Source organism: Palaemon carinicauda, chromosome 21, assembly GCF_036898095.1.
Source record: "Palaemon carinicauda isolate YSFRI2023 chromosome 21, ASM3689809v2, whole genome shotgun sequence".
Lineage (NCBI taxonomy): Eukaryota > Metazoa > Arthropoda > Malacostraca > Decapoda > Palaemonidae > Palaemon > Palaemon carinicauda.
Window position 1 is genome coordinate 90,341,645 of NC_090745.1, and position 12,500 is coordinate 90,354,144.

Here is a 12,500-nt window from a genome sequence, read left to right on the forward strand (position 1 = left end):
ATATATATATATATATATATATATATATATATATATATATGCATGTGTGTGTGTGTGTAGGAATGGTTTTTCCATAAATCTAATAATACTGAATACTAATGGGAATAAAAAATAGATTTCAATATTCCAATTTATTTGTTCTTTTATCACTTGGTAAACATACCCTTTCAAGAATTTATATCTCAAGAAATTGAGTAATAGTGCGAGAATTTCCCATTGAACCATGAAATACGTTGGTTGATCTGGAATACCAGAATTATATCTCTTGGATTTTACAGGTTCCATGATCGATCTTTTTACTAAACCTATGTCTTCTCTTTTAAGATGGCTATCATGAATGTGTTATTGCTTGTTCCTGACCATATAAAAACCTTTTTCTTATTAAACTTATTCCTTAAAGGACTCAGGTTTGTATAGTTTGAAAAAATACAAATTAACTTTTATTTTCCCAATATTTTTTTTTTTTTTCAGTACAAGACTTAGTTTTCAAGATCACTTATAATTATAACATTTCACTATTTGTAGCTTGGAGGTTAGCCAATGCTACTTATTTTTCTCTCTTAATAGGGACAAGTTGTCTTCAAGCATCGTTCAGAATGGATTAATTTACGTTCTCATGCTCTCTTTTGTCTTGAAAAATCTTTATTATCATTATTTATCGGTCACTTGAAGTTGTAAAAGAGAATAAAAAGGCATTGTGCCATTCATCAGAGTTGTTAGTGTTTGTTCTCATGCTCTCTTTTGCCCTGAAAAATCTTTATCAGTATTTATCGGTCACTTGTAGTTATAAGAGAAAATAAAATGGCATTGTGCCATTCATCAGAGTCGTTAGTGTTTAATATACAATTCAGGTGCTTTCCTCTGATGGTATGTGACGTCACGTTTGAGTTACGAGCATGAAATGTGCCATCGGCCATTCACCGTACATGGAATCATTTCGTCAATCAACCATTGTAGTAGTATCGTACGTTACTCCACCATGTGTGAACTCGAATAGCTTCCCTCATATACACCACCTTTATTTTTACACACCGGTTGTAACACGACACACATGAGTGGTAGTAAAGAGTAAATATGAACGATTAACGAAGATGATCGTTATCCAGCCTTGATATCACCTGATTAAGGCAGATTACCCAAGCACAGGGGCTGGAGGTGCTTCTGCCCGAATCCCTTGCCAGGCCTCCCCCACCCTGGCTACCACCTGTCCATTGTTTTGATTTAACAGAAGCTCTATTTGCGTCATTTTTCCCCTCCCCTCTGGATGTATATTATTTTACATGGTTGACTTAACGGGTTTTTATCACCACTGCATTTCACATCGTTTTATTCAATTATTATCATTTTTCCCCATTTTATCTGTTGCCATTACCATCAGCCTTTCATTCTGCACGAGCTCCGCGTACAAAAGCTCTACGTTGTCGCCAATGTGAGGTTTATTCACGGATTTAGACCCCTATATGAAGGCCCATTGATAACAACAAAGCCTCCTAAGGTCGTGAAAAGAGTCGGCGCATTTCCTGTATCGCCCACTATTTTAGCATAATGTTCACTATCAGCGACTTATTGCAACGCATGTGCCTGCTAATATTCTCCTCAGTTGATTATTCACGCTAAATGTGGGTTGAGGGACAAAAAAAAAAAAAAAAAAAAAAACATATGTAAGTTTTTTAATAACTAATCTCTGGTCAGGCAATCCGGACTGAATATTACTGACCCCAGCTTGTATTTCAAAAACTTGTATCTGCAAGGATTTTATCTCTTCTGGCTGAACTAGTCGTTGTTGTACCAAGTTTCATTTAACCACGAAATGAATAACTGAAAAGTTTTACCTTTTTCAGGAGACTGTGAAATCATGTAAGTGAATTTACACAACAAGCATTGCTGGTCACTGAGAATTCCTAAAGGCCACGTGTATTATTGGTCGGATTTCTTGGGGACCCAACAATGCCTAGGCAAGCGGCACCTACCGTGCAGGTATGTAATCTTATTTGCTCAACTGTAATTGGTAGTTTCATTGGAAATTATTGGCTTTTTGAAAATACTTGATGCTTTAAAACAAGAGCCTCGATTAGCAATAGCTAGAAAAAATCTATCGAGTGAAGTTGTAAATGGAATTATGTTTTTATCCATCGGTTTCAAATAGTTTATATTTGAAAGGGTAGTTTAGTTAATGTGTATAATGTTCTCCCAAACAGCCAATGTGTATTTCATATGTAATCACTCTTATATATTAATAAGTTGTACGTAGACACGCACACGTTTGTTCTTTTTATTTGTGTTTATGGGTGTGTATAAATTATTTCTCCACCGGCCAAGAACGCAAAGGCGAATGAAAAAAAAAAATAGAGGACAAAACAAAACCTGCGAAGCCGAGTCGTTGGCAGAGGGTATATATTTCCCGAACAGACATTCTCAAGCTTTGTTAATTGCCACTACGGTAAAACCACATTAATATCGAGGAAGGGCCTCGCGTCCTCGTCGTCGGTGGCAGTGTTTGTAAACACATGTTCAGTGAAATGGGTGCGCGCAAGTGGCTAGAGACTGAACACGGCAAACTATTCGCATTTATTGCCATGTTCACATCCCCGTTGGATTTAGACCTCTCTCCCTCTCTCTTTCTATCCGATTGAACCCACAGGTTTGAACCTCCAACGATGTTTAAGAGAATGTTCGGCATTATTACGAATCACATCTTAAATCTTGAGGATTGCGAGAATCGGGATTGGTTTTAGCGCAGTTTTTGGGTTGCAGTTTTATTTCTTATCTTTTCATTTTGTAAATAAACGTCTTTGTGTATATGTCTGGAATGTTTCTGTGGCCAATGCATTCTCTGCAATCTTCTCTCTATTATTTATTATCTAATTATGAAAATAGCTCTTGTTAAACCGAAAACATTAATTTCATACTCGTTATTTTTCATTGTTTACCAATTACATGCGAATATCTTCGTGAATACGATATTTTATTAGAAAAATTATTTTAATGAGTTTAATTTCTTAGAAACATTTTCTTACTGACGCAAGGGCTCGTATTTCTATCAAAGCTTTTGACGAATTTTGTTGATTCAAGACAAGAATTTCAGGCATCCACTGTTATCAAAAGAGGCTTTCGCATGTGACCATCTTATTGTTTTGTTCATTAATATACTTGAAGGCTTATATCTCGTAATGGTTTCTAAGGGAGACAATAAGTGTTATTTATTTATCTATTTACTTATTTGTTTGTTTATTTATTTGATTTTAACCACGCATTTTCAGGAGCACTTTCAAAATACTTTCTGGACTGATTCACTGATTGGTCGTAATTAGGTTGTGAGATTCATGTATTTGAGTCTATGAATTTTTCAATAATTACGCAATTATGCTGTTCCTTTTTTTAAATTACCTTGTTTATTCGTTCGGCTATCTAAGGAAGAAATACACAAGTTCATAAAGAAGTTATTCAGCTTTTATTATTTTGTTTGTATATATTTTTTTTTATTTTTTTTTTCAGCAAAAATAACTGTGTTTACCGACATCATTCTTTTTTATATTAATAATACTAGTAATACTTTTTAATACACGTCTGCTTCCAGTATGTGTATATTTTGTTACTTAATTTTCAAACCCCATTTATGATTATAAACTGTTTATACTATAATTATTCGTTATGAGATTTGACAACGAGGGATATACGTAGCCATCATATATATATATATATATATATATATATATATATATATATATATATATATATATATATATATATATATATATATATATATATTATATATATATATATGTATATATATATATAAATGTATATATATATATATATATATATATATATATATATATATATATATATATATATATATATAATGTAACAGTGTAGGTAAGCTTTAGAAGGAATAAGTGATAAATATCACTAATGTGCGGTAAGAATTACATGTACAGCGGCATTCCAGTCGGGGGTCATGAAAACACCAGATTGGACGAACGATTAAAAAATGTTATAACTTTTTTTCTTTTTTTGGCCTGTTTTGAAAAGGTTTTTTTAAGAGAGGCGATTTCCCCATCGACCAGGAGCTCGACGGAAATGAAAGCCCCGAAGTCGGAGAGCGGCAATTGACTAATCACTAGCGTAGCGAACCAGGCGATCGGAACACCGTGCAATAACTCATCGGGATTTTTGAATCGAAGGAAACATGTAGCCGGTAATCGGCTAGATGATGTGCAATGAATATTCCGCCGTAAAAAAGAGAAACAAGGACGTCATTAACCGATGTCACAAGTAATTCGTCTCATTACCCAGCTGGCAAGCGAGATGCTTTTGACTCTTTGCAAGCGTTCGGCCAAATGTCGCGATTAAACTCGACAAGCAAACCTGAATCAGTTGCGACAATATTAAGTTGCACCGAAATATTAGTTTCTCATTACCCTCCTCCTCTTATCCCTCCCCCTTCCCCTATTCCCCTTAGTTTCTCTTTTAGCCCCAGTGCTAATGACCTAAGAGAGGGGAGTGGGGTGCATATAGGGGAGAGACCCATCTTCCCATCCCCTTATTTTTTCTTCTTCTTTTCGTTTATCTCTTGTGATTTTTGAAACTCATTCCCGGATCAAGCTGTTGCCGAGCGTCTTCATTTGTGGTAGAGACGTAATTAAGCGCAATGGTGATTCTCTTTGTTGTGGTTCGGTGCCTCTCGGATAAGAGAAGGCAGTCTGTTTATTTTTGCGACGACTCTTCCCTTCCTAGTCCATAATTCACTAGCTGGCCCGGATGATCGGGAGCCTTTGCAGTCTTGCCCGATTTCAAGTATATTGCGAGTTTGTTTATCCCGAAGTGCAAGTTATTTTTCACCTAGATAGTTAGTTAAGAGTTAATTGGTTTTTCAGACAGGTCGACTCTTAAAAGTTGTTTTGTTTACTTGGCGTTTAAATCATTCATTTTGATAGATAGGGATAAAATCCATTAATCTCTCTTCTTAAGCGGATTTTCTCTTTTTTAACCTTTATGGTGATATAATGAAATATTTCAATGCGTTGCGAAGCCTAAATATTTAAACCTTTTGATTGCATGTCAATGTATGGGCCAATGGGAATGTAGAATTTCTCTGGGAGACAGAAAGTGAGCAAATATATTTATATGTATATATATATATATATATGTGTGTGTGTGTGTGTGTGTGTATATATATTTATATATATATTATGTATATTATATATATATATGTATATATATGTACAGTATATACTGTATATGTATATATATGTATATATATATATATATATATATATATATATATATATATATATGTATATATATACACACATACACATATATGTATATATATACACACATACACATATATGTATATATATACACACATACAAACAACAACAACAACAACGACAACGACAACAACAACAAGTCCACCGCAGGACAAAGGCCTCAGACATGTCACTTGATGTCATGGGTTTGGCTTGTGCGGATTGGTGATGGTGGGATATTTTCGTCTGATCGCTGACAGCAAACCAACCTAGTATGCTAACTAGTACATCATTGCTGATCATGGCGATGCGCAAACTCTTTCACCACATTAAGATATCCTTACTCGGAAAGGGATATATATATATATATATATATATATATATATATATATATATATATATATATATATATATATATATATATAGTTATCTTTTGTTATTTAGATAATAATAGCAATTTCAATCTCTGTTTAAATTCAACGTTACTTACTAAAAGGAAGACTTCTCAAGATTTCTTTGCGATATGCTTGCATTTTACAAAAATTACTCAATGACCTTCACAGAGGATGAAGTCTCAGAATTTAGCTCTAATTTTACCTTTCAGATGTTAGTGAGATTAGAGTCTCAGTATTATTTGCAAGTCTTGGTAATCTAAAACCTTTTATGAATGACTCTCGAACGTGTTAGAAGTAATCTCTATAGACCATGCTTTGAAGCCACGTTTATAGTCACGTATAATGTGTGAATATACTAATATATAGATAATATCAATTAAAGATATAAAAACAGGGGATGAGACACCATTAAATAACATTAATGTGCCTCCGAGTCTTGCTAATCTAAAACCTTTTATGAATGCACTGGAACGTGTTAGTAGAATTAGCTATCTCTATAGACCATGCTTTGAAGTCTCTATTATAGTCACGTGTAATGACCAAAGATACTAATATCTAGATAATATCAATTGAAGATACAAAATCAGGGGATGAGACACCATTGAATAACATTAATGTGCCTCCGATAATCAACCTCCCGTTATTAATCCATTTTTGAAGATTGTGCGCGAAGAAATTTTAAAGTAAATGCTTTGAGATAATGCTCTCCGTCGTAATAGATTTTTGGGAATTATGAATTATGTTATTTGATGTTGCAGAGAGAATGCATTGAATCAATTAAATGGTATCATCCTATTATTCCTTAAGTGTCTAAAAACATGCCTCTCATTATATCGGAGATAACCAAATGAAATATGTGGCATTGGGAAATAACAATTAAAAATTTGCCGTAAAATCTGTAAAAATCCTGGAATAAATGTTGCCAGTCATTTACCGTTTTAAAAACGGATATATTGACGTGAAGGAGTGATATTACGTCACCAACCCGTAAAAGATAATAACAAAGTATGGTAAATTTACGGTCGCCTATATATTTAGGGAGAATTTCCGATTAAAATTACGCTTGTTTTTAACTGTATACATGATGCATTGAAAAAGAAACTAGACAAAGAACTAAAGACGGAATCTGTGGCCTCGATCAAAGGAAAAGCATTGAGCTGGTGAAAAATCGACACTGCTGTTTTTATCTTCTTGGTTCCTTGCGCGTGTTCATGTTCAACTTAGCAGCTGTATTACAGCGGTGATTAACCGTGCTGCAGCTGTGGCTCAAGAAACGCAATGATCGTCCTAGCAGATACCCACCGAGATTATTTAAGAGATAAGAAGGACATTTTGTTTATGTTCATATGCAAATGTATTTATAACCCTCAAACATTTTTGCCGTTCAAGTATGCAGACTACGAGCAACGTCATCATACGCGTGCATGTAATATTATCTTTATAACTCAAATGCAGAGGGAATACTTCAGAAGGCGGGATTATAGAGGTCTTATAGATGAAACTGTAACGTAGTTTGCCCCATGTCCTAGTTAACACGGCTTTCTTTTGCAATCATATTTATTGATACTGTATATCTGCATAGCAGACTTCTCCTCAATCAGATCTCATAAATAGTAATATGACTAAGCAATGTGCAAAGTTTTGAGTTCATGTTTGACTTGTGTTCTCTGCCTTTATTTATTGTTATTACCATTTCAAAGAATATGATTCCTTATGGATTATGAAGTAAATCTAATTGTTGTAATTCAAGAAGTTGCAGCATGTGGCTCTTAACAAGTTCATTCGTATCTTGCGTATATTATTTCTTCCATTCTCTCTCCAACTTTTTCATTATTTTTTATTATTCTTTTTTTTATTTAATTGATACAATACTTTTCTGAAAATCTGCTTATCGTTCTTACTATTGAATTACAGTTAGAATCAAAAGAACGCAGACACTCGGGGGAAATCTTTCGTCAGATGTCTCTAGTGTTCCCAAGACAAAACAGACAAGGTGTTGCTCTTCTTACTACTACTATGAAATGGGCGGAGCCCTCTCCAACCTTAGCGAATCAAAGACAGCTAAGGGGTGTTTTTGCTAGTGAAAGCATTAAAATTTTACAAATCGAGTTGCCATATTTCATACAGTTTTAACATTTGACGTTTCGAATATCCACTGCAAATACTGAATACACACATACACATACACACACACACACACACACACACACACACACACACACACATATATATATATATATATATATATATATATATCATGAATCCGCAAAATCATGTAGAAATTATTGGAGTATCGCTGCTAAACAATTCCTTCCGTTAACAGCTACGTTAGATTATTTCGACATTAGCCTGTTCAAGTCACCGATGAAAGAAAAAGTACTTTCAGATATGGTTCTATGTAAAATAATAATAGAAAAACGCCATACATGAGTTATACCGGCCTAAATGACATTCAGAGAGAGAGAGAGAGAGAGAGAGAGAGAGAGAGAGAGAGAGAGAGAGAGAGAGAGAGAGAGAGATTCGGCCTGAATACATCGTTTTTTATATATTTGTAGTACGTTGGTCAAAATTCGCCTGTAACTTTTTGAGTTAGGTTGGTGACAAACAAATAGGCAGAGGTGACAACATGACCTCCTTGGCGGAGGTAATAATAATAATAATAATAATAATAATAATAATAATAATAATAATAATAATGATAATGATAATTGGACCAAAACGTAAATTTCGAGAGTTCTGTCGAGATGAGTATTGGCCTGCGCACTGAGACCTTTTATAATAAGGAATTGCAAGATATTTCTTTGGATTTATTAAACATAATTAGTTCTTACCTTCTGAATACCTGGAATTTATCCATTTATCCAAACCTACCGAACTCTTCCAGAAACCACATTATTACTTCCATTCTGGCCTGTTTGTCTTTCAACAATTCCAACTCCTAGTGAGATAAAGATTCACTTCACGAACATCATGTCACGAAAGAATGGAACTTGTAATGTTTCTTAAGATGATATTTAGTTTGAAATTGAATTTTATGTAAGTGGGGGATATAAACTCGACGCTGTCTTTTATCCTTTATTATGGAGAGAGAGAGAGAGAGAGAGAGAGAGAGAGAGAGAGAGAGAGAGAGAGAGAGAGAGAGAGAGTCTGAGGGTGGTGAGAGCGAGAAGGGATAAGAGTGAGAAGGGGTGAGAGCTAGAAGGGGTGAGAGAGGTAGAGAATAGTGAGAGTCAAAGAAGATTGGGGGGCCAAGATGTTCACTCCATACCAGTTATGTTACAGATGAACTCTTTATGATTAGTTGGCAGCTTGACTCCGCCTTATCCATTTCGGTGTTAAAATTACAAACTTCTTTTCTAACTAGGCTGATATTATCTAGTTATCGATAATCTGTTGCACTACGTCTTTATAGTGCGATTTGTGACACGACAGGAAAAAAAAAGAATGAAGTCACGCTATTTTTAAGGAACAAGACACCAAGGATTTCAATAGATGAACAGAATTATATTTGAATAAGAACTAATTTTGGGACAGAGTTCGCAAACAAATGCACAAAAACTATCTAGAATATGGTACCAATGGGCCAAGGGGTGGGTGCGCATTAAAGAACTAAATTTCAAGGTTGTAAGCAATGTTTTTCTCCCTGTTTATCTTAGCATTTTCAGATCGTATTGTATCGTTTCTTTTTTACAGCACATGTGTTTATTTTTCTAGTCTCATTACCCTGGTTTTTGGACAGCTTACTGGAAGATGTAAATGAGAATGTAGCAGCTTGACAATTTATACAGAGAGCTAGAAACAACCAGTTGGAGGCAATTGACAGCCCACGTCGAGGATAGATTACCCTGGTTATTTCTATCAATGGTGATTTTAAAATTATCGGTTTCTCTGGAATTTACCTTTCTTTGGTTTGATATTGGGTGATATTAGCCTACTGATTTCTCATATACAGTATATGTCCAGAGGGAGACCAGAACCAACGTGAAGTTATTTCATGTTGGCTATATGATGAAACCAATATTTAAAAAAATTGAGAAACAGGCAGTCTCCCATCTAATATCGTTAAAAGAACTAAATTTTGAGAAAGTTTTTTGTTCAAATTTTAGGAGACCTGTTATTTCTAAGGAAGTTATTTTAAGCATTTCAGGTTGGTAGTTCTTTGAACTGAAAATTGTTCACATGTTTGTACTTCAGAATCTGACTTTTATCCTAAACTGATGGAGAAAAACCTGACGTTTATTAAACTCCATGTTTATAATCTTGATATAAGTATCTGACACCATTGTTCAATTGACTCAGTGTGCATGGTGTTTAGAATATTTAGTAATCCTTTTAGGCCGGGTGCCAGGACCACCCCAGGATATTTTCTGATAACTTTTTAACTCACATTTCCTGATAACCTTTTTATCCCACATTTCCTGATAACCTATGTCTTGGGTTATGTCAAGAAATTAGCGACCGCTCTCAACTCGGTGCCATTCTCACATAGGGGACCAAAATCCCCTGTTTCACGCTACGCTCAACTCTGCCTGACATAAATCTACATTAAGCCTTTATATGGGCGGTCAAACATATTCAGACTTTCAAGAAATTTTGCAAGGACTATTGCAATATATCAAGAAACATATGTAAAAAGCAAACATTTCAATAGTATAATATGTATGTCTAAAGGAATACAAAATGTACACAGAAAAACCGAAAATAATCTTGGATTTTAACATATTTCTCTTTGCAAACGAAGTCCTCTGAGGAAAAAATAACTAACTAATCTTTAATTACATATTGCATTAAAAATACGTCCTTGTTACATAAGCTTTTTTTCCTAGCCAAAATTTACATTATATCGAAATAGATACCAAAAATTCTCTATCCGTTTCAAACTGATAAATCCAAATAAGCAAGTGATGATTTTTTCTCCTGATAATTCCAAAATTATTGTAAAAGATAAAGGGCCTTTAATTTCTTATATAAAATTTGAAGGTATTTGTTCAAATGTAGTTCGAAGTTAGGATTAATGATTTTTCTTACTTATTTGTTCATTTGTTTATTTACTTGTTTGTCTAGAAAGTTGCCGACAAGAGTGTTTTGAAATTGGTCGCCGCATATTGTTAAGCATAAAAACAAATGCTCGAATGTAAGTGAACAAGTCGCCCAAAAAGATGTTAAATAGTGATATTTGGTAAATACTGTATATTTCGTAAAGGTGACAAGGTAAAGAACTTTGGTAATATACATAGCTTGCAGAAGTTCCACTCAGATGCATATAAAAACATTGAAGAAAAGGAAATTCAACTAAATTATGAAGATTTAGTATGCAAAATAAGAGAACTAGATCATTTAGCAAGGGAGACCTAATTTCATGAGTGCCGACACAAGCAGTTTTTAGTGAGGCGAATACCTCAGCAGTGTTACACCATCACAGAAACTGAAGAAACATCAGACAAGAAAATATGTATAGAGACAGCATTTTCGCATCTACGATTTTATAAAAAAAAAAAGAAGTTATTCACAAAGGTCGGGTTCTAAATCTTTTTCATTTAAAAATGTGTATAATGAGAATTTATGCAACAATAACTATAATGAACCAGCTTGTGAAATAACTTGTCCATCTCAGGTTGAAGATTGAACACTATTCTGACCTGAAAGACAGCATCGACTTCTGATCATCCCCATATAAAGACACACTGATATTTTGTAAATCTTTGGAATCACTGAAAACAATTGTTCTTTCTGCTTATGATTTGTGAGATGATGACTGGATCAAAGAAGTTATTCTTGAGCTTTACACTAGATTACTCAATGCCTTCAAAGAAACCAAGACACTTCTATGGCCCACCAAATCTAGTGACGTTCCTTATCCACTATAGGAAATTCCTGCTTATGCTCTCCAATCTGTATTTACCCTAATGTGTGGTAAGAGGGACCTGTCAGATCGAGAATGAATATTAATACTATCAGTTAGTCAAGATATGTGTAAAGCAGCAACAGGTGGAAAGTGGAAGATGAAAAAGCATATCCTGCTATGTATGACACTCCGCCATCTCTTCAAATCTAAAAAATTAACTACTTCCCTAAACAAACTAGGTAATTATGAGTCCTATGCTTTTTCTCTTGAATTGGAAACTGTCCTGGCATATATATGGTTGAAAGTGCTTCAGTAATCAGTAATAGTGATGCGGTTAAGGATCAACCTGAAGGAACAGTGTTTCATGGCTACTGATACAACTTTGATCAGCTCGTGTCTGATGTTTATGGAACTGGATCAGTTCAAAGCACAGTTAGAATCTACATGGAAGAATTTGGATTCTGTAAAAATGATGGCCTGAAATTAGTGCCTCGCATGACTGAACCCATTCCTGAGAAGATTCAAAAGTCCAGTTCAAGAGTTTCCACCATACTACCAGAGAAAACGACCTGAAGAACCAACCCTCATAAAGCCCTCAAACTGTGCTGAAAATTACAGTATCAAGATTCTGATTTTATTTTCTACTGCTTGTCATATGCCCTTTGAAGGTCAATTTATCCCTACTATATTGGGATCTGAGTCTAGTAGGCTACTGCCAATACTCCAAACCTCCTACCAGCAGGAAGGGGGGAGCCCCCCCTGCCGGCGGGAAGGGGGAACCCCGTCCTTCCAGCGGGAAGCGGGAAGCCCCGCTCTGCCAGCGGGAAGGGTTAGCCCCGACCTACCAGCAGGAAGGGGGAAGCCCCACCCTGCCAGCAGGAAGGGGGAGCCCCGCCCTGCCAGCAGAAAGGGGGAAGCCCCGCCCTGCCAGCAGGAAGGGGGAAGCCCCCCCCTACCAGCGGGAAGGGGGAAGCCCTGCCCTGCCAGCAGGAAGGGGGAAGCCCCGCC

The 12,500-nt window shown here is 35.4% G+C and overlaps 1 protein-coding gene across 1 annotated transcript in view; it reads left to right on the top strand.

The window, feature by feature from the left end:
- The window catches only part of LOC137614707 (uncharacterized), a 274,793-nt gene that overhangs the window by 18,138 nt on the left and 244,155 nt on the right, over window positions 1-12,500 (top strand). Inside the window, exon 2 of the mRNA XM_068344390.1 lies at window positions 1,842-1,977. Within this exon, the coding sequence (XP_068200491.1) occupies window positions 1,948-1,977 (30 nt within the window). The 5' untranslated portion in view covers window positions 1,842-1,947. The remainder of the gene's footprint in view (window positions 1-1,841; window positions 1,978-12,500) is intronic.